We start from the raw sequence: 27,621 nt of genomic DNA, 5'->3' as shown, positions 1-27,621 counted from the left end.
ACAGAGTCCTTTGATTGATCGAAGATTGACTCGATAATTGAAGATCCGGTGATTGCCAAATATTATTGGAAGGTTCTGCTTATGGAAACCGAGATCCTGATTGTATGGGCGAACAGGATTGATGGGCTATCAACACATTCCTTTAATAGCTTGGACAATCTTCCTAATTGATTCCGTCCAACGGGTAGATTGGAGGAATTCCTTTGGTAAGTGCCAACGGGTATGATGGCATAAAGGAGTATATAAGGAAAACTGTCTTAGTTGTTCAAGGTGTGCGCGATAGAAGAATTCCAAAGTCTGAAGCTCTTTTTTGTTTAGACAAATCCTTTGAGCGAATACTTGTATACAAAAGAGAGTCTATATTTATGAGAAACCTTGAGGAGGTGTGGTAGAACATCTACACTGTGGAATCAAGGCAAAGCTGTGCTGTAACTTCTCTTTTGATCATAGTGAAATCCAGCCGGTGGGCTGTCAGTGCGGAAGAATGGACGTAGGCTTGGAATAAGCCGAACCATTATAAATCCTGTGTTCAATTTTCTCTTCCTCACTCTCTCTACCTCGATCGTATTTCATTTTGTTAATCAAGAGAGAATTTCCTTTCTATCATATGCTAAGAATCGCTTCCGTATTTCGATAAATTGTTTGTGCACCTATTCACCCCCCTCTAGGTGTTTATACTAGCTATCTCAGTTCTAACGTTGTGTTCTCGAACTTATTAGAAAGCGGTGCTTTTCGAACACTTTTGTAAATATCCAACATTGTCGAATCGTCTTTGATATTGTATAAACCACTTTAATTTTAATGGGCTTTCATTATTATGTTAAAGTGAGTGTAGATGGTACTGTTGATTAGATTTCGACATTAATTGTCGTTGATATTAAGCTCATGTTAAGTGTGTTAAGTATATTAAACAACTTCTTTAGATTCGAAATTATATGATAGATATAGTCTCATTCGCATTTGACCTTCTCTGTTCAAAGTTAACATAGAACCTGAGTCTCCTTTAATAAAAATCAAAATATAATGCTTGATGAAAGTTATTTCTGTGCGGGATCTAAAACTGGCGAAACAATGTCAAGGGCACTATGAAATAAACATGCATGATCCTTGATGATTCTTGATTGCCTTGCATGTTTCTTTAATAATCTTGAATCATCTTGAATAATAATTATGGATATTCTTGAGTAATCCTGATGGGCTTTAATTTATATTGATACATCTTAAAATGTTTTGCATGTTTACAAATTGATAAATGTATTTCGGTTACATGTAGTTTTCCTAGGGTATAATATCGGTTTTCTTAAACTCACTGATAAAGAAAAATACAAAAAAATTAAATTAGCATTCCATATAGATTTGCATTATGAGAATGTCGATATTCATGTTGTACGGTACACGTCATTTAAAGAGAGTAACATGTCCTTGCAATTCTTTAATATTGGAGTTAATATTAGTTAGATGCATGTTAGTCTAAGTCATATCACGCATGTCACGTGATATAGAAAAATCATGACCATGTTATAGTCTTCAGGAATTAATTTTTATTAATATTCATATAAGCTGCATCTAGGGTATGCATGTTGGATAGTGATTTAGGTTATGCATGATAGTTTAGAATACACATGTTATTTTATTTGAAGGATTTCGCCCACGACACATTGCGTCTAGGCTTCATTTAACTAGTCTTTGCACGAGTGCATTACTTCATGTTATTTTTATATAGTTTAGTATACACATCATTCAGCATTTAGGAGTTCATATTAGGCTATTCATTTATCTTTTAATTGAATTAATCTTATCATGAATATTTGTTTAGTTGCTGCATGCATACTCATGGTCTTAATCAAGAAAATAGAAAAATAGTTTGATGTCTCATTTAGGTGACTGTGGCATTAATTTGTTTTATTCGTTGATTCCTATCATTCCTTAGCCCACATTTACGCATATCATTTGGTAATATTAAGTCATGCATATCATTAAACAATTTAAGTTATGTTCATCATTTAATGCACATGTAGGTTTCGGCCATGTAGTTGTTTAGGGAGGTAATTTCTAATTTATCATGTTAATTAAATGTAGAAAATCCAAGCAGATTAAATTAGGGAGAAATACACCACAAGTGCCAAAACTTGGCATGGAGGGACACTTTAAAGTTCTAAAAGTTAGGAAAGTGACACTTAAGTGCCAAAATCGGAATAAAATAGATCACTTAAGCGACAATTTGGCCAAAATGCTGACGTGGCTATTTTCCGATGAAATTAGTGTAAAACGGCGTCGTTTTGCACGCTGACGTGGCTAGACAATGCAAAAACAACGTCATTTTAGTGTTGACGTGGTAAAAAATTAATATAAAAATTAATAAAATAAAATTAAAATTAATTTATTTAAAACATTTAAAAATACAAATACAAATACAAATATTAAAAAAAAATTAAAAAGGAGGGGGAAGGGAGGTGGTTGAGGGCTGAGACCTCGCCGCCGCCCTTACCACTTGTCGCCAAAAAGGGCTAACAATGGAAAGGGAGGGTCGGTTGGGGTCGCCGGTCCTTGGGCGACGGCGATGAGGGCTCGCGAGCCCTCGCCGAGATCCGGCGAGGTTGGCGGCCCTCGCCCGGGCCGGGCCAAGGGTCACCGCCCGTTGAGGTGACCCCCTAGTGAGCGGTGGCCCTTGGCCCGACCGAGCAAGGGCTGCGACCCTCGCCCTAGATTTGGGCAAGGGCTTGCGGGCCCTCGCCGTCGCTTGGCCGACGTTGCCGGCCCCTAGCCAGAGCCCGACGACCACAACTGACGCTCCCCCATCGTTGCCGACCCTTTCCGGTGACGGCGGGGAGGCGGCAAGGGCCCAAAAGCCGTCACCTAGATCCAGCGAGGGCTCACGAGCCCTCGCCCAGATCCAACGAGGGCTCGCGAGCCCTCGCCACCACTTGGCTAGGGGTCGGCGACCTCGGCCGACCCTCTCCCCTTCGTCGCGGGCCCTTAGCCGCCTCTCTTCCTCCCCACCTTTTTTGTTTTTTAAATAAATTTAATTTTAAATTTAATTTAATTAATTTTTATATTAATTATTTTCCATGTCAAAGGCAAAACGACTTCGTTTTTTTTTTTTTTTTTTCTAGCCATGTCAACATGTAAAGCAACGCTGTTTTGCACTTATTTCACCGGAAAATCACCACGTCGGCATTTTGGTCGGATTTTGATTGGATTGGCATTAAGTGATCCATTTTACTCTGATTTTGGCACTTAAGTGTTACTTTCCTAATTTTTGGCATTTAAGTGTCCTTTCGTGCCAAATTTTGGCACTCTAGGTATTCGACACTCGATTAAATTAAGTTACATAGTAGATACGTTTGCAATATGGCAATAAGAATGCGTTAATTAGATAATTCCTGTCTAGTCGTTCATGTCCTAGGTGTGCCATCTAGGCCATGCATATATTAAATTATTGCATCTTTATCTTTTGATTCTTATGCTGCATTTGGGAACAACATTACCTCTATAAGTCCTAATGCAAATGTCGAGGCATTTGGCAATTTTTTTTAGAAAGCTTTTGCATTATATTTCCAAAGTGCTCTCAGACAAGACCGGGGAAGTTGAGTTTTAGCATTTTTGGAATGCTAATATTTTTTTTCAATTTTACCCTCACTAAAATTTCATAATTTCATAAATTCCATTGCTGGAGGCTCATATGACATTGTGGGCAAATGGCTCAAGCCGCCGACGAGCAAAATTTGACACCAATAACCCTCACCTGAAGTCACATGACCTCAGACCATAGCCACCTCGAGGGGTTACTAGGGGTTGCGCGACCCGAGGTGGCCCTCGCCAGCTACCAATAGTTGGTCACAAGTAAATTTTTAAAAAAAAAAATTATTTAAAAATATATACCTAAAGTTCTTTTCAAGTGTAGTTTTTTCCAAATAGTATTTAAACTAAAATTGATTCCAAAGTTATACTTTAACCAATACTCCTTTAACCTAAAGATTTTGCGTTTAACCTGAAACATACGCAGCGCATAAGACCTCGTCCGAAGCTTGATGATGAGGCTTTGCTTAAGGTTGCTTTGTACATTTCAGATTCTTTCAATTTTTCTTGCAATTTATGTACTACTTTAGTTATTGAGTGTAATTTTTATTATCTGCACAACATGCGTGATCGATCACTTTCACATATCAGTGGCTTAGGTTAAAGAAATTGATAAAAAAAGATAGCAAGCAAAAAATTCCATAAAGAAAAGAAATGTACCAAAAGGGTATTAGAGTTAATCTAACATAATCTAGTCCTCGTATTCAAAATCTATGTTTTGTAAAAGTAAGACAAAATCTTGTGTCTTACTTGGGTTTCTAATCAATTTATAACATATTAGTGGTGGCTCCAAAATAATATGAATCGATGGAGGGCTCGAGCTAAGTGTACGAATCACCTCATCAAAGGAACCATTTGTACTTGATAGTTCACCTCGGGAGGATTCTAACAGATTGGGCTACACAAATTTCTTGTACTTTGCATAATGGGTGATGAGTTTGGGTGAGATTGTTAAACGTGTTTAAAGTGTTTAATGAGTTTGAGATAAAATAAGATTAGGATAGAGTCGTTCACCACTAAGGTATTAAGGCATATACCACCAGTAAAGATAAAAGAATTTATAGGTTCATTGGCAACGAATTGAATTAAAAATCAGAGGAATTACTCACTTGAGAGAAATTTTTATTTATCATCAACTAAAAATTCTGAATGGTTAAAACTGAGAACACCTTTGATCTATAGAGGGACTAGGACACTAAATTAAAAAACACTAAACTAGGAAACGTTAAACTAGGAAACATTAAGTTAGGAAACATCGAATTGGGAAATTCTAAATTAAGAAACATCAAATTAGGAGATATTATATCAGGAAATGTTAAACTAGGAAACATTATATTAAGAAACATCAAACTAAGAAATACTAAAACAGGAGACATCAAACTAGGAAACCAACTTGAACTAAGTAACATACTCATATTAGGAACATACTTAATTAGGAAATAGCCCTCTCACCTTCGATTCAGTTGAAATAGCCCTTATTCTTCAATTTCTGAAAATTCTATATTAGACACTTTCTCCTTACCGGACCCATTGGATCATGTTGTGGCCACAGTTTCCTTTGTTTGCATAAACATCAAATGGTTTTCAATGGAATTTGATGCTCCTGCATCACTAAATTTGTGAACTTGTGAAAGATAATAGGCTTAATCTCCTCTAGGCTACCGCGAGAAGCTATCACTAATTCATGCCCCATTCCATGTTATATATTTGGTATGACGAGCATGAGCAAGTATTTTAGAATGTATATCGTATTGAATTTGAATTGTCTAAATTAGTGGGATTCACGTGAGACCTATACGAAAGTCACTATCTTCAACAATTTATATTTTGTTTAGTGCACGTACTACGCTTTTATAATAATTTGTCGACGGCTATCAATATTCTATCTGCAAGGGTCATCGGTGGCCTCTTTTTTAACTAATTGTCTACTCTTATATAGTAATTTCTAGATGAGAATTGACTTTCTCTTTTCCATTGTTGCTTTTTCACGGGGCAAGAGCACCGGCAGTCAACCCATCATGCTAAGTACAATCGACATGACAAAATTGATTTTGGGTGGAAATTTCGTTTTCGATCAATGGCCCTACTTGTGGGATTAAGAAAGTAAATTGGCAAAGCCGGTTCAATCTCGTCTCCAATAATCATGCACCACGTGCTATGCCGAACGCCAAAGTCGCAGGAAAAAGGATTCCGATTGCCTGAGGAACTATGACTTTTGTTGTCAGCACACATCCTGGGAGATGAGATCAAGACAAGAGAAGAAAACCACATAGGAGTAAGCAAAGAAGGCATTGCCTACATGTAAAACCTACTTTAATAAAGCAAATTGACCAATGACAAAATGAGCCGTATAGTGATATATTTCTTGACACAAACACTGCACTAGATATTTCAATGCCAAAACTCTTTACAAGTTCAAGGACCTGATTAAACGAACCAAAAGTCCAAATTACTTGATTTGGAAAAAAAAAAAAAGCACCAATTCAAAGACTAAATGTCCGATTTCACAAATTTTGGAGGTAGTGGTGGTAGGTAAACACAAGAACAGTAACTTAACGTGGTAAAAGTTGATAAGTTTATTCTACAAGTAAAAATAACAATGTTACTAAATTAAGAAATTCTCATCAATTAAACTTTCTTGAATGAGCCATGGGACAATGCGTGTTATCAATTCACTAGGGGACAAATAGTCAAAATGTGTTGGTCAAACTAATTTAACTAAATGTATCTCACTATCACTTCTCTCAATTGTGTTACATTAATCCAATTTAATATATATATATATATATATATATATATTCTTAATGTGCCTTTTGACTAAGATAGAACATCGACATGATATCATGAACGCTACCTTATCACCAAAGCCAGCGAATTTCGTCCTTTTTCTAATAGAATTCACACTAGTCATCTCCAACCATTTTCGCCCTCCTAAATTGGCAAAGGAAAAAAAAAAGTTCGACTTTTTCCCCGGCTGTATAGCCACTGAAATTTCGGAGAAACAACCGACCAAGCAGTTGGGGGTCACCATGACAGGGTCAACCTTTTAAACTTTTCCACATGTCGAGCTCTTACTGGACGGACTACGATGATGTCTTTGACCATCGCCATCCCACTCCAGCAAGTTGCCGATCGACCGTTGGCCCCACTGATTAGTCACCGCTGCGACTGCGATTGCTCGACGAGGAGGTGCACGAGCGAACGACTTGTCAGGGACGCTTGCCGAGACTTGACCAATCATGTGGTTAATACACTTTTACCTTTTATTAAAAATGCTCCAAACTTTCCCAATTTATAAATGCCGACATTTTAATTTAAATGCGAAATTTTTTATTCATTTTCTGAATTTTGGATAAAATTTTAAATTTTGGCGAGACACAGACAAATAGACATTTCATCCAAGACTATTTAACCTGTATGGATTGAGTTTTAACTTTTACTTAATTTAAATTTCACAATTTGCACACCTCGACTTTTCTTAAATTGTAAACTTTTGAATTTTCACAGTATCTAAATATTGATGCTAAGGTTCACATATGACTTCTTCTTTTTTTCTCTTTTTTGAAGTTTCTACATTTTGGTGAGAAAGAAGAAAATACTTTTTGTTTTTTTTTTTCATTCAAACAAATAGGTCTAGTGAGATGTATTATCAAGTATTTAAAATATGCTCACTCGATCTATTGAACTTTTCATTTATCTCTTGGTTTGTCCAAAAACTTATCAAATTCCAATTAAAATGCTCACTCGATCTATTTAAAAAGTTTATAACTTAAATTGCAAATTTCATTAAAATTCAGCAACCAACTAAAATTCACATTCCTGAAATTTATATCACATGATAAGATGATTGAATGATTCTATCTAAAGAGTTGCATGACCCGTATATGAACAAACGCCATTTGCCACCACGCAATAAAAATATTTCCAAATAAAACTATCTAGGCATATTTGGAAGACTCAAAAAAAATGTACGATATTTCTCTTAATGGATGAAAGTATCCATAATTAACTCGTCCGTTTATAGCGGCTTTTTGTCTAGGGCCGGTCATTTCTTCTTTCGGCGAGAAATCAAATAAACGACCTCGTTCCGGGTGCCAGTCGGCGTGGTTACTCATCTACGATGACACGTCAGCTCAATTTGTTTCCGCCTATAGCATTATTAACCATGGTTGAGTTCTGGATTAGAAAAAAGGAAAAGAGAAGACCATGGTTGAGTTTACTGTCTTCACTCGAGTAGCGGCCTATAAATACCCGTTCAAGCCGCTCGTTCTCCTCTGTTGAGTAAAGGCTAAGGAATTTTGAGTCGTGGCTGGTTCGTTCTTCTTCTTCTTTGTCGTCATCATCTCCTCCAGGTTAGGAATTCGGCCTGATTCAATTCCCTTAGCGCTATTTCGTAGCTTTCATTTCGACTTCAGTTCAATGGGTTCGCCTTTCTGCTGTTGTCTCTAGTCTATCATTATAGGACGGATAGTTTCCGAGTTCAGCATCAAAAGAAGCTCCCGTGCTTAATGGCCATGGCAGTTGATCTAATTCAACTAGTTAGTTCGTCCTTCTTTCGTCCGGGCTCGAATGGAGCTGATACCTGCTGTTTTTGTTCAATAGCTCTGCATCACGTCTCTGTATCACTCTGCCTGAATCTGTAGATATTGCAGCTCGTCGTCGATATTCACATTAGTTTGCGCATTGATTGACGTATCTTCCAAGCTAAAGAATATATTGATAATTTGTCGATGGCATCCAATTGCCTTATAAATGATTTTTAGTCCGATCTCTCTAGGGTGCCAGCTGAGACAACTACATCTGATGCTCTGAAATTCTTGTTCAAGAGGGTGCTAGAAATGAAGACTTGGGTTGTGTTGGGTCTGGTCTGAGAGAATTATCTAAGAAAAGGGTTGTATATCTACCCCTTTTTGGGTGTCCGCTGCATTGTTTTTTCTCCTTAGTTCTTCGCAATTATTCTGAGGACTCGAAGTAGAATAACATTTCTGCAGGCTAATAGATTAGTCTCTGGCCTCTCTCGTCCATGGTTCTGATGACCGTATTTTGTTACCATCATTGACTTTCCATTTGTGCTCAGTTCAGGACGAAGTTTGCTCGCTGAAAAGTTTCGCCTTTCTCCGATATTGCTCGAGATGTGTCCTCCAGCTGTCGCCCCTCTGTTCGATATAAAATATGTCAGTTCAAATGAGGAGCTCTTCAAGTTCATGTTTTGCATGGCTCGTGCAGACTTTTTTCCGGCAAATGTGATAACAGATGTGAACCCTTTCAACTGTCTACCTGAAACTTTGCCAGGTGATCTGCTCCTCAAACTCCTCTTTATCTGCCAGTGTGCTGCCAAAATATTGCACATGTTGACTAACATTACTTGCCATAATTGATCTTAGCAGAAAATACGTGGTACTTCACGAACTCAATGGAGAACAGGGGGGCAGAAGGTGGATTCTGGATGCCTAGAGGAGAACCCCGTGAGATATTTGGTGATGCTTTCATCAATGGTTGGGAAGAAACTCATGAATTCTACGAAGGACGAGGCCCGAAAGTTGAAAAAACTAATTGGTTGATGCTGGAGTACTATATGACTTCGAAGGTGTCAGGAGCAGCTCTTTCGGCAAGGGTATTACCCGAATTCCACGTTGTCTACACTAATTCACTGATGCATTCCCCAACCCCCTCCCCTCTCCCCAGTCATACTGCCAGTCAACAAACAGTTTGGGTTGGATTTTGTGCAGGATGCTAAATCGCTCTGCAAAGTCTTCCGCAGTGGCAGCTTGCCACTATCTAACAGTGAAATGCTGCAAAATGCTGCGGGTACTGAGTTCCATAGAGAAAACTACCTTTACTCTCTGTCTCCAGATAATTTCAACATACCTACCGAGCAATGTGTAACAAACCAGATGCAGGTGTGCCTTATGGACTTGTTTGTGGTTGCTCGGTTCTTCCTAAATTCTTGAATAAAATTAGATTGATTAGCAATGCCTAGTTAACACTGGAAAATATATAAATTTACTACTCAGAATGACTTACGGTTGTGAATTTTCAAGATGCTGAAGCATCCAAATAAGCGCATTATGTTCACTAACTGAAAATTAGTTCAACTGATCAGAAAATGTAAACTTGCCGCATCAATCTGAGAAGAACAGAGAAGTTCTGAGATAATGATAGTCACGTTTCAATTGCCAATTGATCTCGTGAAAGTTTTGGTTGAGATTATCAATAACTACCATTATGTGCCTTGGATCAGATGGCTCATATTATAGTAAAAAGAATGGTCTTCACCATTGAAATATGCTTGTAAATGATCTTTTCCATAACTTTCTCGTGATTGGATGTCTGGACTCTAAAATAAGGATTTCTTGCTTCTTGTAATAATCTGCATCCTCGTGCCTGGTTACATGGACGCTAATCACTGCTGTTGCCTCCCGAATGTTGCTATCTCCTGGCTCATCAACACTTTTATCTGTTGTAGGTTAAGACCACTTCCTGCAATATAATGCGGCGTGCATCCAGTTTCTTTCTTAGCCATCCCATTGAAAGTCTGCCTGAGTTGGGTCATATCAATCCTGGTGACTACTTAGAATTGCTGGACCTTGGCATTCCACAATCTCCATCTTCCCAGTCAGATAATTCAAGCTGCATGACCACGTTGTCAGATGAAATCTTTGATTACCTTGTCGCAATGCTGGACTCAGAAGTTGAAAGTGGAGAGCATGTAGAGCATAGGGATGCTGGTTGCAACCTTAATGTCACTGATTCTTCAAAGCCAGATGACGTTGTTGTTCAAGCAGCAATTTCAGGTATCTTCTTTGGCCTCCTTGCATCTGGTTTTCAATAGAGAGGAGCTACTGCTGGTTCTATCTCACCTGATTATTCATGTTGCCCGTTTTTCTGGTGACAATCACCTTCAAGGCCTGCACATTTTATGTCTGCATCGTATGAGAAAGGAAAACATGCTTTTTAGTTCATGTAAACATATGTAATTGATTAGTTATAGCTAAGAATGTAGCCTAATCGGTAATTAATATCATTGACCAGCTTAACTGACATCAGTATTGCCTAAGTTCTAGTCTTTGCGGTGAAATTTGCCTGTCTGATCAAGAAAGTCCAGTGATTGTGTAGTTTAAGGTCCTATGTCGTCAGAATCCCTATATGTATGATTTTGTAATTTCAATGCATTTAAACTGCTAATTGCAAGTAAATTAATTTGATCAAAAGATCTACTTCTTTTCCTCCTCTTAAGCCATTGTTTTGTTCATCCTAAAGCTTGCCAAATCAGTACAAGATTTCATTCAGATCATCATTTAGTGAAGGGTCCTGAATAGCTGGTGCTAACTTACAGGATTGCCTATTAAAGAGAGATCTTCACAGAATGCCAGAGATGGCAAACCAGTCAATAGGGATGGCAGTCCACCATTGACTTTAGCTTCTCAGAGCCGCCAACTGTCGGACAGTAGCCAGACACCATCCGCTGATGGAAGAAACAAGACAGATGGGAGGCTGAAAAAGCTCAAGAGGAAGTACCTTCCAACATCCAGTTCTCAGAGTAGCGACGGGTCGAACAGCGGCCGAGCACCTTCTCCTGGTCCTGGCGGAAGAACGAAGACTGATGGAGCATTGAAGAAGCTCCAGAAGAAGTACCTGTGCTTCATGCCATTCTAGTTCATCTCTTCAGTACTCATAGTCACAGATGGGGCATGCAGTCAAAAGGCAAAGTTTTGATGAAGTAGGTCGGCAATCCTACCACCTGCGCAGATGTTGTTTGGATACATTCTACTTCTCGTGGGGTGGATTCTTTGTACATACCATATGCTATTGGACGGAATAATGGTGGGTACATTGAGGTGGCATCTACCACCCAAGACTATTTAGTGGATTATGGCATAGGGGGAAATGGGTTTATTTATTCAATGCCGGAGACAGATCTGTTTTTTCTAAGCCTAGCTTGATTTCAAGTACCTGCAGGTGATATGAAAAAACATATAGACAAAGGAATGCTATCTGGACGTGTTTGGTTGGTATATGTTAATAGTATAAAAGTAGCGTTTCCCCTGTTTTTTTGCGACTTGAGAGCTTTGAGTACATGAAACATCAGTTCGATGCCGTATCATTAGGCAAAACGTGTATGGTTCAGCTTCATCGACGAAGATTTGGTGATAAGTTCTGGGCTTATGATGGCCCGACTTTCCTTTTTCTCTGCCTCTGGACCTTGAGTAGCACCGCCTTATGGCAGGCATCGTCATCGTGTCGCCTAAAGAAAATTCTGTGCGGGTTTTTCGCAGCAATATCGGTTGCAGAATAGTCTTTACAATGAACTTGGCGAAATTGCACCGCAATGGTGCCCTCTACGACACCTAATAGGGGTTGTAAGACCCATAGGTGATAATTATAATTGCTTGATCACGGCTGCCGATCAATGAGGTCGCCTGGCTGTTGTTGTTGATTGCCAGCTCCACGCGACCCCATCATCGGCTCATCGAGGGATCCCGGGTGATGACCGACAGGAATTGCCTGAATGCAGCAGATTCGGCTTGGGTCATGTGATCCAGGCATTGGCCTCAGTTGTCCGGATAAATAAAACCGTACACGTACCCGGTGGAATTGCGGGTTAAATTTAGGCCCATGGTGCGGTGCACACGCATTGCGTAAGCGGATGGCGCGTTGCGTGCGCAAGAGCTGAAAAGATTGGTAACCTTCGAGAGCACTGCGATGCCGAAAGAACGTTGACCAAATGCGCTGCACTTTAGTCAAGGGAAAATGACAAATTCGACATGTCATCTTTTTGAACTTCCTATCTCTTTGGACAGGGAGTGACCTTAGCACGCAAGCGATTCATGTGGATCCATTTCATAGAAATCCTGGGACTGTAGCGATCTTACGTTGTGCGAGGATGAGATTCTTACATTAGACAAGGGGCGGGGCAATGATGATGAGCCCCGACTCAGTACCGTAAAGATCTTATCCATGATTCTCACATCCGTTGCAAAATGCTCGATCAGGGTCGTTGTTTCATTTTTTTATCTATAATTCAAGGTACGGGTGCAAACACTTCACTACTTTTGATATGTAGATAGAATGGACTAATATCATAAAAAATTCCCAACTTTACGTCCAATCTCAATTTTACCAATTTTTACTAAATCTGCCTTCATTAAAAGTTTCTTGTTGACAACCGAGAGATAGGAAACTCTTGAGCACGAGCTGTTCGAGAATCTTGAGCGGAGTGTCCCAATCGCAAGCTCTCCAATCACACGAGATGGAAGACTCCCGAGCACAAGAGATTGAAGATTGAGCACAAAATCAAACATTCCCAAACAAGATGGAAGGAAAACTTTCTTAAAAGTAAGAGTAATTAAAGAAAACCAACCCTAACTGGTCTAATTTTATCCAAATTTTAGATCCAAGAAGATACCATTTGGGTGATGTGGAAATTCATCTCTAAAAGACGCCTTTTGGGATCTGAAATGTAGGGAAAAACTACAGCAACGGCATACCAATAAGGGCGATTTTGGATGAATGGTTAATGTGAGTGGATTTGAGAGTCTAGTAAAAGTTGGTGGTTTACTATGGAACAAAATATATATATATATATATGGTAGTATTGGGACCGGATCTAATGTTCAGAATTTTTTATGAGAGAAAAAAATGTTTATAGTAAATTTAGGACTTGACCCTAAAGTTTGAATTTTTTATGAGACAAAAAAAAAATTATGGCAGAATTAAGGCTGAAGTTAAAGGTAGGGTTTTGTTGGATATTAGGCCTATGTACATGTGACCTCGACTCAAAGTGATTTACATGCAATTTGTGACATTTGAATAGATGACCTTTAGTTTGATATATGTCAAAATGAGCTACTAATATTTAGTGCGGTGTTTCTACAAATAGTTAAATTAAAAAGTAGAGGGATAAAGACAGATGCATGTAGATTTATAGTGGTTCAACTTAGATTAAGCTTATATACACTCTTCTAGATTAACAACTACTAATAAGCTTAGAATCCAATAATAATCTCTTGAGTAGTTACAACATAATGCCTGCTGCTTCTACTAGAAGTTGTAGATTACACTTCATTGATCAAGCACTGCTAACACATTTGTACAATGCTCAAATCGCGTATTACAATCAAGAACAACAACTCTCTAAAGAGTATAACATAACTTGGATATAAGCACGATTGTAGTAATCAAATAGAACGTGACTATATCAATGTTTGTAACTTTCTCGCTCTTTTCCCTTATGTCCAGCAGCATGTATTGATTTTCTTATGTAGTTTTCAATCTTTAAACTAGCCATTAGAGGATCTTCGAGAGGATCAATTGGCCATTAGAATTGATGGACACAATCATCGGAGATTTTGTCGCTCATACAATTAAATCTTTTGGTAATTGGGAGATCTCCTTAAATTGATTTGGCCTTAGTAAAAATTAAATGCTTTGAATTTGGTAATAAACCAATTGATTTATCTCTAATCTTCTTTCCATAATTTCAGTCCCTGAAGATAGCTGTTAAATCCCTTTTGACACATAATATTAGTCAAAGAAATATTCGGGTCTTCTTATCCAAATAATAAATAAATTATAAGTATGTTCAATTAATATAGTCGGCTAACTATGTCAACAATCCGTGAGTATATTTAAGCTATTTGCTTCTATTCAACTAGTCTTACTCACAGCTTGTAGACACCTCTACACCCACTCAATGCCTTCTTCACCCTTGATAAAGAGCTCCTAATCTTTAGACAATCTTATTAGGACACCATTTGCATTTTGACTTGTGCATCTCTCACCTAGTCTTACTCAACCAATACATGCATTAGTAGTCATTGATTATTTTGTCTTCTTCAAATCATCATATGGGATTTTCCCAACATCTTTGGTGGCCGCCCCTCCTTGCCATGATCTCACTTGGTGTATTTGGAGTTCTAATCAAGGTAGGGTTGGTAAGGATAGAATTGGTGCCATGTGATTGAATAATGCATAATGTTTCAATTTTAAGCCATTCCATGTTTAATATATAGTCGTCATAATCCCTTAGGTGCCCTTTGCATTATACATTGCATATTATATTGGAGAATTGGATCTTTGAGCCAACCTCTCAATCATAATTGTTCATACATCGCATTTAATATCAAGAGCTTTTTATTCTATGCAAGTATAATGTTTGTTAACACCCAAAATACCCTTGCAAATGCGTGCTAGTCGTGAGGGGCTGTAATACTCTAAAATCACACTCGTTGCTGCATGTGGGCTGTAATTTACATTGGCTCAACCCACAGTGGTTATAAAAATAAAGGATAGCCAATGATTTCGAGAATCCTTAGGCTAAATTTTGATGGACATACAAGCAAAGATACATAATTTTAGGATGAAGCAGCTGGTTGCCACGTGTCAAAGTCAAGAGACGCTGTTGGAGACATAACATTTACAGTGAATTTAGGCGGGAACAATTAAAAGTGTGCCAAACTCAAAAGGAGCAGTTAATCCTTATTGGATAAGCCATGAGAATATTGTTGCACAAGTCAAAAACTAGATGTGGATAAGATGGTTCAATAGAGAACATGGAGTGACTCTTGAGGAGGAAGTAACCGACCACTGACGGTTACCAAATTGGCCTATAAATACTGCAGGCAATCCAACAAAGAGCCCCTTGAACAACATACAAAACTAGTTTATCTTACCTTTTATTTTTGTTTAGTTTAGCTTAGCTGTAGCTTAAGATTCCCATCGTAGATTCAATTTTGGTGAGTGTCTATGCTATTAATTAGATTCCAGTATTAACCCACTGTCTAGCCTCATTGATTAAATTTTGATGTTGTGTCCTCATACTCATCTAGAAGTAGTGTTTACTAGGTGCTATCTTCACTGTCCAACGTCGTCAATTAGATTTCGACGTTATGTCCTCATACTCATCTAAAAGCAATGTTTGCTAAGTGTTATTACCACTACCCAGCGTCTTCGATTAGATTTTATGTCCTCATATCCATCTAGAAGCAATGTCTACTAGGTGTTATCTTCATTGTCTAGCATCGTTTATTTAATTCCGACATTATGTCCTCGAACTCATTAGAAAGCAGTGCTTTCTGAACGCTTTTGTAATTATCCAGCATTGTCAAATCGCCTTCGATATTATATAAACCACCTTAATTTTAATGAGCTTTCATTATTATGTTAAAGTAAGTTTAGATGGTACTGTTGATTAGATTTTGGCATTAATTATTGTTGGTATTAAGCTCATATTAAGTTTGTTAAGCGTATTAAGCGACTTCTTTAGATTCAGAATTATATAATAGATATAGTCTCATTTGCATTTGACCATCTCTGTCCAAAGCTAACATAGAACCCGAGTCTCCTTTAATAAAAATCAAAATATAACATTTAGTGAAAGATATTTCATTGCGAGATCTAACATTGGCGAAACAATGTCAAGGGCACTATTCCAATTTTCATAGTAAATGTTAATAATGTTAAATATTAATGTTATTGCATTATCCTTGATGATTCTTGATTGCCTTGCATGTTTCTTTAATAATCTTGAATCATCTTGAATAATAATTATGGATATTCTTGAATAATCTTGATGGGCTTTAATTTATATTGATACATCTTAAGAATTCTCAATAATTCTTGAATCAAGTCGCATGTTCTTGGCATGTCACGCATAAATGTTGATATTCTTGATGAGCTTTTGCATAATAGGAAACACTGGATGATAGTTCTTGCGTGTAGGTTTAATAGGGCATTGTTTATGATGCTGTAATCTATGTTTTGCATGTTTAAAAATTGATAAATGCATTTCGGTCACATGTAGTTTTCCTAGGGTATATTATCGGTTTCCTTAAACACATTAATAAAGAAAAATGCAAAAAATTAAATTAGCATTCCATATAGACTGCATTATGAGAATGTCAATATTCATGTTGTACAGTACACGTCATTTAAAGAGTAACATGTCCTTGCGATTCTTTAATATTGGAGTTTATATTAGTTAGATGCATGTTAGTTTAAGTCATATCACGCATGTCATGTGATATAGAAAAATGATGACCATGTTATAGTCTTTAGGGATTAAATTCCATTAATATTTCATATAAGCTGCATCTGGGGTTTATTGTGTAGTCTTATCTCATACAGAATAATATTCATTATACATGTTGGATAGTGATTTAGGTTATGCATGATAGTTTAGAATACACATGTTATTTAATTTGAAGAATTTCGCCCATGACACATTGTGTCTAGGCTTCATTTAACTAGTCTTTACACTAGTGCATTACTTCATGTTTATTTTTATATAGTTTAGTATACACATCATTCAGCATTTAGGAGTTTATATTAGGCTATTCATTTATCTTTTAATTGAATTGATCTTATCATGAATATTTGTTTAGTTGCTGCATGCATACTCATGGTCTTAATCAAGAAAATAGAAAAATAGTTTGATGTCTCATTTAGTTGACTGTGGCATTAATTTGTGTCATTCGTTGATTCCTATCATTCATTGGCCCACATTTACGCATATCATTTGGTAATATTAAGTCATGCATATCATTAAACAATTTAAGTTATGTTCATCATTTAATGCACATGTAGGTTTCGGCCATGTAGTTTTTTAAGGAGGTAATTTCGAATTTATCATGTTAATTAAATGTAGAAAATCCAAACAGATTAAATTAAGTTACATATTAGATACGTTTGCATTATGGCGATAAGAATGCGTTAATTAGATAATTCCTGTCTAGTCGTTCATGTCCTAGGTGTGTCACCTAGGCCATGCATATATTATATTATTGCATCTTTATCTTTTTGATTCTTATGCTGCATTTGGGAACAACATTACCTCTAAAAGTCCTTATGCAAGTGTCGAGGCATTTGGCAAATTTTTTTAGAAAGCTTTTGCATTATATTTCCAAAGTCTCTTAGATAAGACCGGAGAAGTTTTGAGTTTTAGCATTTTTAGAATGCTAATATTTTTTTTCAACTTTACCCTCACTAAACTTTCATAATTTCATAAATGCCCTTGCCTGGAGGTTCACGTGACATTCTGGGCAAATGGCTTAAGCTGCATGTCACGCCCCGAACCTTGAGCGCACGCACACCTCTCGGTGGTCGATAAAATTGCGACGTCCTAAGACGCGTCGCCGACCCTTTCTTTTTATTGCACATGCGGAAGCGAACAAACAAATCCCCAAACAACACAAATATGAGATAGAAAAGCGGGATACCATTTTCACAAAATTCTTTTCATAAACAAGCTGAGTTTATAGACAACACTAGACTTTAAACAAAGGTCTACTCCAAAAAGAAGAGCCACCTGGCTAATTAGGCATAGGAGTCCTCAGCCGAGACCTCTGAGACCTTCGGGAGATTTGGGTCTTCCATGACACCATTAGGGATGTCGGTGTCAAGGAGTCCAACCATCTCCTCACCCTTAACAACGGGTGCATCAAAACCATCCGGGGGACCTTCTTGTTTTCCATCAAGCTCATGACGATACCACGCTCTGAATCAATGAGGTACAAACTCAGGTAAGCCCTCATCAACCAAGATTGTAGACACCACGAGCTCATGGAGCCAGGAAGTCCTGGGGATAGGGAAAAAGGTACTCTGCTCACTAAACCCCCTCGGCTGCCCAAAACGTACTGGAGGGACCGCAATCTACGGACATGAAAAGAATTGAGTCCACAATGGGGTGAGACAACGTCTTCGCAAGTTTATCTCTTAAACCCCGATTAGAAAGGAAATACACCTAGGGGCGTCCTAACCACACAACTACACAACCACACAACCACAGAGACTCACCTCGCCTCAATTCCTCCCTATAGGTCAGCACAGTTCATATATTCAACCATATGCAGTAATAATACTCAATCAATTGGAATGCCACATCTCATATCTCACAAAACCACATGGGTTTCGATTATAAGGCCAAATCGTTATGACATGTTCCATACCGTGCCATACGATTTTGTCCCATAATCAAGCGCGGTTTAAACATTCAATTGTGCGTTCCAATTTTTATCACGGCCTAATAGGTACAGCCTACTCGATGTTTGGCGGTCTTCTGGCGTAACCAAGCATTGTCTCACCCCATTGAGCATGGTAACGTCTTCCTCGAGACAACAATTCTGAAGGAGCATCAGTCTAGAATCTATTGCAACCGGCATTTGTTAACTTTGGGCATTCCACATAGGAGCATCGTTCACCCGACTCATATCAAGAACGGGTTCTCATACCATTCATGCACCCATCCAATCCAAGCCAAGACATTGTGCTTTGCACTCAAATGTCCCAATTAAAATAACGTACTTGGCCCATTTTCTTCGTATTAAAAACACACAGTAAAATAATCATGTGTGGATACACGGTCAATTTGAACCAAAAAAATTGATATCCTCCCTTTTAAAATCTCATTTGTTGATATAGTATCTAAAAATATTTTCGGTGTCAAAACCCGACACTCGGTATTCTCTAATTAAATATCAAAATTTCGTAATTTTGAAATAAATACTCAAAATCACAATCACCACTCAATTTGCACCAAATAACACTCAATTGCATAAACTAAGCACACCACTGCAATCAGCACAAAATTTCGGTCACCGACTATCCCAGTATAATTTCTGGAAAATATTAAATAATTAAATAAATAGCAAAATTAATTAATTAAATAGAAATAAATCCAATAAATTGTAACCTAGGCCAGAAATGCTAATCTAACCACCTAAACGGGCCTAGAAAATTAATGCACTTATATAGATAAATTGTACAATCTATTTAGCCCATAATTAATCTATTTTAACCATCTAATATGCATTATTAAGCAATTAAATCACTAATCTAAACTAAATAACCACCTAATCTATACTTAGTCTAAACTAATCAATCCTTAAGCATAATTAACCTCATAAGAAAGGTTTAGTGAGTAAACTCACCGATTTAGCGGGCCGGTGAGTCCATGGCGACGGTGATGCGGAGGCAAGCGATAAACAAGCCTGGAGCGATACCAACAGAGGTCTGGACGGCTCTTAAAATGGGCCACAAGCTCTCAGCTCTAACCTGACAATTCGGCTTCTGCTTGTTGTTGGGAGGGGTGGTCCGAGTGACTGGTTGGTGCGGAAACGACAAGGAGATGGACCAGGCGGCTGCAGCAGGCGATGGTGATGACTCCGGTTGGTTGGATGGCGACGGACGGTGGCTAGGCGACTTGCGAGAACGGCGACTAGGTGTGGACGACGGCGTGGGACCGTAGGATGATCACAGACGAGCGGACGGGCGGCAGTGACGGCGTTCGACGGGCAGCAGGAGGCTCGAACGGTGGCTGGCTCAATTGCAGAGGTGCTGGCTGGCTTTCTCTAGTTTTCTTAAGCTTGAAGAACAACAACTATGGAGAAAGGAAGCCAAAGAAGAAGAAGGAAGCTGCTGAAGATGAGGAGGGGGCCATAAAATATCAAGAACACTCAAGTTCATGCCCCCACCAACCTTGGCTATCATCCTCAACCAATATCCACACCAAGGCTTCCTCAAGAAACTTCCCAAATAGCCCAAAATGTTGCAGCACCCCCTAGCTACGAATTTTGAACATTTGCCCTTCAATTTGATTCAATTTCTACTCCAATTGAGCTCAATTTGGCTCCCATAAAATCAGCCAAGGTGCTATCGTCCATCTCATGATTTTTCCTCGTCAATTGAACCGACTTGACGGCAAAAAATGCGACAAAAAACGGCCCTCTAATTTTCCCGGTTCAAAATAACCCAACTTTGATTTTTCGCCGAAATCTCGGGTTTGAAGAAAAATCTTCAGAGGATGAGTTGACGTTCCTAAAATAAATTGTGACATGACAGAACTTCAGAAATTGGATTTAAATTCATGGTTAATTTCAACCGGGCGCGATTTTAGCATGACCTAACTTACCGAGTAGCTTTTGGAAATTTTTAGTGTAATTGATTCGTGGTCGATTATTTTCGAGTCACATTGTATATCTTCGACTCATTGGCAACTCTCAGTTGCCGTGAAAATCTCGAGATTTCAAATACGGGCATAGGGTACAGAAATGACAGAAAAATCAATTTAGTGTTGTTCGACGAGAATTTTGCAATTAGGTGGAATCACCTACACTTTAATCACATACATCAGTCGAATCGACCTATTTTTGATCTCTGATTGATTTTAACAGTGTTGTATTGACCCCTGTAGATTCGCACGGTCGAGCAGTCAATTTCTGGTCGAATTCTCAAGTCTACTGCGTTAAAATCCCTTAACAGCTCCATCAAATATACTAGTTATCCAGTGAGTAATCAGCTCAGGGAAAAAACTATAGACACGTCGATGAAAAGCCCAACTCATTCACTTGAAAACAGAATCCGAAATTCGGGATGTCACACCGTCGACGAGCGAAATTTGTCACCAGCAACCCTCACTCGAAGTCACATGACCTCAAGCTAGGGCCACCTTGGGGGGTTGCCAGGGGTTGCGCAACCTAAGGTGGCCCTCGCCAGCTACCAATAGTTAGTCACAAGTAGATTTTTTTATAAAAATTTATTATTTAAAAATATACACCTAAAGTTCTTTTCAAGTGTAGTTTTTTCCAAATATTATTTAAACTAAAATCGGTTTCCAAAGTTATACTTTAACCAATACTCCTTTAACCTAAAGATTTTGCATTTAACTTGAAACATAGGCAGCGCATAAGACCTCGTCCGAAGCTTGATGATGAGGCTTTGCTTAAGGTTGCTTTGTACATTTCAAATTCTTTAATTTTTCTTGCAATTTATGTACTACTTTAGTTATTGAGTGTAATTTTTATTGTCTGCACAACATGCATGATCGATCACTTTCACATATAAGTGGCTTAGGTTAAAGAAATTGATTAAAAAAAGATAGCATTAAAAAAATTTCATAAAGAAAAAAAATGCACCAAAAGGGCATTAGAGTTAATCTAACATAATCTAGTCCCCGTATTCAAAATCTCTGTTTCGTAAACTAGGAAACATTAAGTTAGGAAACGTTAAACTAGGAATCATTAAGTTAGGAAACGTCGAATTAGGAAATGCTAAATTAAAAAACATCAAATTAGGAAACATTATATCAGGAAACGTTAAACTAGGAAACATTATATTAAGAAACATAAAACTAAGAAATACTAAAACAGGAGACATCAAATTAGGAAACTAACTTGAACTAAGTAACATACTCATATTAGGAACATAATTCGGAAATAGCTCTCTAACCTTCAATTCAGTTGAAATAGCCTTTATTCTTCAATTTCTGAAAATTCTATATTAGACACTTTCTCCTTACGGGACCCATTGGATCATGTTGTGGCCACAATTTCCTTTGTTTGCGTAAACATCAAATGGTTTTCAATGGAATTTGATGCTCTTGCATCACTAAATTTGCAAACTTGTGAAAGACAACATGCTTAATCTCCTCTAGGCTACCACCAGAAGCTATCACTAATTTGTGCCCCATTCCATGTATATATTTGGTATGACAAGTGTGAGTGAGTACTTTTAGAATATATATCGAATTGAATTTGAATTGTCTAATTTGGTGGGATCCATGTGAGACCCATACGGAAGTCACTATCTTCGATAATTTATATTCTGTTTAGTGCACGTACTACGCTTTTATCATAATTTGTCGACGGCCATCAATATTCTCTCTGCGAGGGTCATTGGCAGCCTCTTTTTTAACAAATTGTCTACTCTCACATAGTAATTTCTAGATGAGAATTGACTCTCTTTTCCATTGTTGCTTTTTCACGGGGCAAAAGCACCGGCAGTCAACCCATCATGCTAAGTACAATCGACATGACAAAGTTGATTTTGGGTCGAAGTTTCGTTTTCGATCAATGGCCCTACTTGTGGGATTAAGAAAGTAAAGTGGCAAAGCCGGTTCAATGTCGTCTAGAACAATCATGCACCACGTGCTATGCCGAACGCCAAAGTCGCAGGAAAAAGGATTCTGATTGTCTGAGGAACTATGACTTTTGTTGTCAGCACACCTCATCCTGCGAGATGAGATCAAGACAAGAGAAGGAAAACCACATAGGAGTAAGCAAAGAAGGCATTGCCTACATGTAATACCTACTTCAATAAAGCAAATTGACTAACGACAAAAGGAACCGTATATTGATATATTTCTCGACACGGACACTACACTAGATATTTCAATACCAAAACTCTTTACAAGTTCAAGGACCTGATTAAACAAATCAAAAGTCCAAAGGACTTGATTTGGAAAAGAAAAAAATGCACCAATTCAAAGACTAAATGTCCGATTTCACAAATTTCAGAGGTAGTAGTGGTACTTAACATGGTAAAAGTTGATAAGTTTATTTTACAAGTGAAAATAACATTGTTACTAAATTAAGAAATTCTTATCTATTAAACTTTTTCGAATGGGCCATCGGGCGATGCACATTATCAATTCACTAGGGGACAAATGGTCAAAATGTGTTTGTCAGACTAATTTAACTAATTGTATCGCACTATCACTTCTCTCAATTGTGTTAATTAATCTAAATTATATATATATATATATATATATATATATATATATATATTCTTAATGTGCCTTTTGACTAAGATAGAACATCAGCATTATATCATGAACGCTACCTTATCACCAAAGCTAGTGAATTTTGTCCTTTTTATAATAGAATTGACAGTAGTCTATTTAAATTGCCCAACTCCCAGCACAAAGTCATCTCGAACCATTTTCGCCCTCCTAAATTTGCAAAGGCAAAACTTGCTCAAAAAAAAAAATTTGCAAAGGAAACAAAAAAAAAAAAAGTGCGACTTTTTCCCCGGCTAGTCCAGTCAGCCACTGAAATTTCGGAGAAACTACCGACCGAGCAGCTGGGGGCCACCATAACAGGGTCAACCTTTTATACTTTTCCACAATGTCGAGCCCTTACTGGACAGACTACGATGATGTCTTTGACTATCGCCATCCCACTCCAGCAAGTTGCCGATCGACCGTTGGCCCCATTGATTAGTCACTGCTGCGATTGCTCGATGAGGAGGGGCGCGAGCGAACGACTTGTCAGGGACGCTTGCCGAGACTTGACCAATCATGTGGTTAATACACTTTTACCTTTTATTAAAAATGCTCCAGACTTTCCCAATTTATAAATGCCGACATTTTAATTTAAATGCGAAATTCTTATTAATTTTTTGAATTTTGGATAATATTTTAAATTTTGGCGAGAAAAGCTTTGTTCAATTGCAAACAAATAGACATTTTCATCCAAGACTATCTAACTTGTCTGGATTGAGTTTTAATTTTTACTTGATTTAAATTTCACAATTTGCACACTTTGACTTTTCTCAAATTGAAAACTCTTGAATTTTCACAATATTCAAATATTGATGCTAAGGTTCACATATGACTTTTTCTTTTTTAGTAGTTTTTACATTTTGGCAAGAAAGTAAAAAATGCTTTTTTTTTTTTTTTAAATTCAAATTAGCAAGTCTAGTGAGATGCATTATTGAGTATTTAAAATATGCTCACTCAGTCTATTGAACTTTTCATTTATCTTTTGGTTAGTCCAAAAATTTATAAAATTTCAATTAAAATGCATATTTTGCATGGAAATAGGAATTAATGCATCAAATAATTATAATCAAAGTTTATAACTTAAATTGCAAATTCATTGAAATTCAACAACCAACTGAAATTTACATTCCTGAAATGTACATTACATGATAAGATGATTGAATGATTCTATCTAAATAGTCACATGATTGGTATATGAACAAATGCCATTTGCCATCGTGCAATAAAAAAAATAGTTTTTTATGCATTTTTGGAAGACTAAAAAAAAACGTATGATATTTCTCTTGAGGGATGAAAGTATCCATAATTAACTCTTCCGTTTATAGCGGCTTTTTATCTAGGGCCAGTCATTTCTTCTTTCGGCGAGAAATCAAATAAATGACCTCGTTCCGGGTGCCGGTCGGCATGTTTACTCATCTACGATGACACGTCAGCTCAATTAGTTTCCGCATTTAGCGTAATTGACCATGGTTGAGTTCTAGATTAGAAAAAAGTTAAAGAGAAGACCATGGTTGAGTCCACTGTCTTCACTTGAGTAGCAGCCTATAAATACCCGTTCATACCGCTCGTTCTCCTCTGTTGAGTAAAGGCTAAGGAATTTCGAGTCGTGGCTGGTTCGTTCTTCTTCTTCTTCTTTGTCGTCATCATCTCCTCCGGGTTAGGAATTCGGCCTGATTCAATTCCCTTAACGCTATTTCGTGGCTTTCAATTCGACTTTAGTTCGATGGGTTCGCCTTTCTCCCGTGCTTAATGGCCATGGCAGTTGATCTAATTCCACTAGTTAGTTCGTCCTTCTTTCGTTCGGGCTCAAATGGAGCTGATACCTGCTGTTTTTGTTCAATAGCTCTGCATCACGTCTCTGGATCACTCTGCCTGAATCTGTAGATATTGTAGCTTGTCGTCGATATTCACATTCATTTGCGCATTGATTGACGTATCTTCCAAGCTAAAGAATATATTGATAATTTGTTGACGGCATCCAATTGCCTTATAAATCATTTTTAGTCCGATCTCTCCCGGGTGCCGGCTGAGACAACTATATCTGATGCTCTGAAATTCTTGTTCAAGAGGGTGCTAGAAATGAAGACTTGGGTTGTGTTGGGTCTGGTCTGAGAGAATTATCAAAGAAAAGGGTTGTATATCTACCCCTTTTTGGGTATCCGCTGCATTGTTTTTTCCCCTTAGTTCTTCGCAATTATTTTGAGGAATCGAAGTAGAATAACATTTCTGCAGGCTAATATATTAGTCTCTGGCCTCTCGTCCCTGGTTCTGATGACCGTATTTTGTTACCATCATTGACTTTCCATTTGTGCTCGGTTCAGGACGAAGTTTGCTCACTGAACAGTTTCACCTTTCTCCAACATTGCTCGAGATGTGTCCTCCGGCTGTCACCCCTCTGTTCGATATAAGAAATATCAGTTCAAATGAGGAGCTCTTCAAGTTCATGTTTTGCATGGCTCGTGCAGACTTTTTTCCGGCAAATGTGATAACAGGTGTGAACCCTTTCAACCGTCTACCTAAAACTTTGCCAGGTGATCTGCTCCTCAAACTCCTCTTTACCTGCCAGTGTGCTGCTAAAATATTGCACATGTTGACTAACATTACTTGCCACAATTGATCTTAGCAGAAAATATGTGGTACTTCACGAACTCAGTGGAGAACAAGGGGGCAGAAGGCGGATTCTGGATGCCTAGAGGAGAACCCCGTGAGATATTTGGTGATGCTTTCATCAACGGTTGGGAAGAAACTCATGAATTCTATGAAGGACGAGGCCCGCAAGTTGAAAAAACTGACTGGTCGATGCTGGAGTACTATATGACTTCGAAGGTGTCAGGAGAAGCTCTTTCGGCAAAGGTATTACCCAAATTCCACATTGTCTACACTAATTCACTGATGCATTTTTCCTCCCCCCCACCATAATCATACTGCCAGTCAACAACTAGTTTGGGTTGGATTTTGTGCAGGACGCCAAATCGCTATGCAAAGTCTTCCGCAGTAGCAGCTCGCCACTATCTGACAGTAAAATGCTGCAAAATGCTGCGGGTACTGAGTTCCGTAGAGAAAACTACCTTTACTTCCTGCCTCCAGATAATTTCAACATACCTACCGAGCAATGCGTAACAAACCAAATGCAGGTGTGCCTTACGGACTTCTATGTGGTTGCTCGGTTCTTCCTAAATTCTTGAATAAAATTAGACTGGTTAGCAACGTCTAGTTATTGGAAAATATATAAATTTACTGCTTAGAATGACTTACGGTTGTGAATTTTCAAGATGCTGAAGCATCAAAATAAGCGCATTATGTTCACTAACTGAAAATTAGTTCAATTGATCAGAAAATGTAAACTTATGGCATCAATCTGGGAAGAACAGAGAAGTTCTGAGATAACGATAGTCACGTTTCAATTGCCAAGTGATCTCATGAAAGTTGTGGTTGAGATTATCAGTAACTACCATTATGTGCCTTGTATCAGATGGCTCATATTATAGTGAAAGAATGGTCTTCACTATTGAAATATGCTTGTAAATGATCTTTTCCATAACTTTCTCGGGATTGGATGTCTGGACTCTGAAATGTGGATTTCTTGCTTCTTGTAATAATCTGCATCCACATGCCTGGTTACATGGACGCTAGTCACTGCTGTTGCCTCCCGAATGTTGCTATCTCCTGGCTCATCAACACTTTTATCTGTTGTAGGTTAACACCACTTCCCACAATATTATGCGACGTGCATCCAGTTTCTCTCCTAGCCATCCCATTGAAAGTCTGCCTGAGCTGGATCATATTGATTCTGGTGATTACTTAGAATTGCTGGACCTTGACATTCCACAATCGTCATCTTCCTGGTCAGATAATTCAAGCTGCATGACCATGTCGTCAGATGAAATCTTTGATTATCTGGTCGCAATTCTGGACTCAGAAGCTGAAAGTGGAGATCATGTAGAGCATAGGGATGCCGGTTGCAACCTTAATGTCTCTGATTTTTGAAAACCAGATGGCATTGTTGTCCAAGCAGCGATTTCAGGTATCTTCTTTGGCCTCCTTGCATCTGGTTTTCAATAGAGAGGAGCTACTGCTGGTTCTATCTCATCTGATCATTGATGTTGCTCGTTTTTATGGTGACAATCACCTTCAAGGCCTGCACATTTTATGTCTGCATCATATGAGAAAGGAGAACACATTTTTTTTAGTTCATGTGAACATATGTGATTGATTAGCTATAGCTAAGAATGTAGCCTAATTGGTAATTAATATCATTGACCAGCTTAACTGACACCAGTATTGCCTAGGTTCTAGTCATTGCAGTGGAATTTGCCCGTCTGATCAAGAAAGTTCAGTGATTGTGTAGTTTAAGGTCCTATGACGTTAGAATCCCTATATGCATGATTTTGTAATTTCGATGCATTTAGACTGCTAATGACAAGTAAATTAATTTGATCAAAAGATCTACCTCATTTCCCCCTTCTAAGCCTTGTTTTGTTCATCCT

General features: G+C 38.1%; 2 protein-coding genes across 2 annotated transcripts in view; both read left to right on the top strand.

Moving 5' to 3' along the window:
• Positions 1-27,621, top strand: part of LOC104448727 (NAC domain-containing protein 37) — a 73,461-nt gene that overhangs the window by 32,136 nt on the left and 13,704 nt on the right. The window lies entirely within an intron of this gene.
• LOC108956882 lies at positions 7,866-11,636 on the top strand. Its single transcript, XM_039315775.1, has 6 exons — positions 7,866-7,931; positions 8,657-8,871; positions 8,967-9,193; positions 9,309-9,479; positions 10,046-10,373; positions 10,916-11,636. The coding sequence occupies exons 2-6, from the start codon at positions 8,712-8,714 to the stop codon at positions 11,233-11,235; spliced, it is 1,206 nt and encodes a 401-aa protein (XP_039171709.1). The 5' UTR covers positions 7,866-7,931; positions 8,657-8,711; the 3' UTR covers positions 11,236-11,636.

This window comes from Eucalyptus grandis, chromosome 6 (assembly GCF_016545825.1).
Source record: "Eucalyptus grandis isolate ANBG69807.140 chromosome 6, ASM1654582v1, whole genome shotgun sequence".
NCBI lineage: Eukaryota > Viridiplantae > Streptophyta > Magnoliopsida > Myrtales > Myrtaceae > Eucalyptus > Eucalyptus grandis.
Note: the sequence above shows the minus strand (reverse complement) of the source record. Positions and strands in the feature narration are given on the sequence as shown.

What these genes read in the sequence shown, in the direction of transcription:
- LOC108956882 (XM_039315775.1), top strand. Translation starts at nt 8,712, where the DNA reads ATGTGTCCTCCAGCTGTCGCCCCTCTGTTCGATATAAAATATGTCAGT. An exon ending in TCTACCTGAAACTTTGCCAG is followed by an intron (nt 8,872 to 8,966) that starts GTGATCTGCTCC and finishes TGATCTTAGCAG; the next exon opens with AAAATACGTGGTACTTCACG. An exon ending in GTGTAACAAACCAGATGCAG is followed by an intron (nt 9,480 to 10,045) that starts GTGTGCCTTATG and finishes TATCTGTTGTAG; the next exon opens with GTTAAGACCACTTCCTGCAA.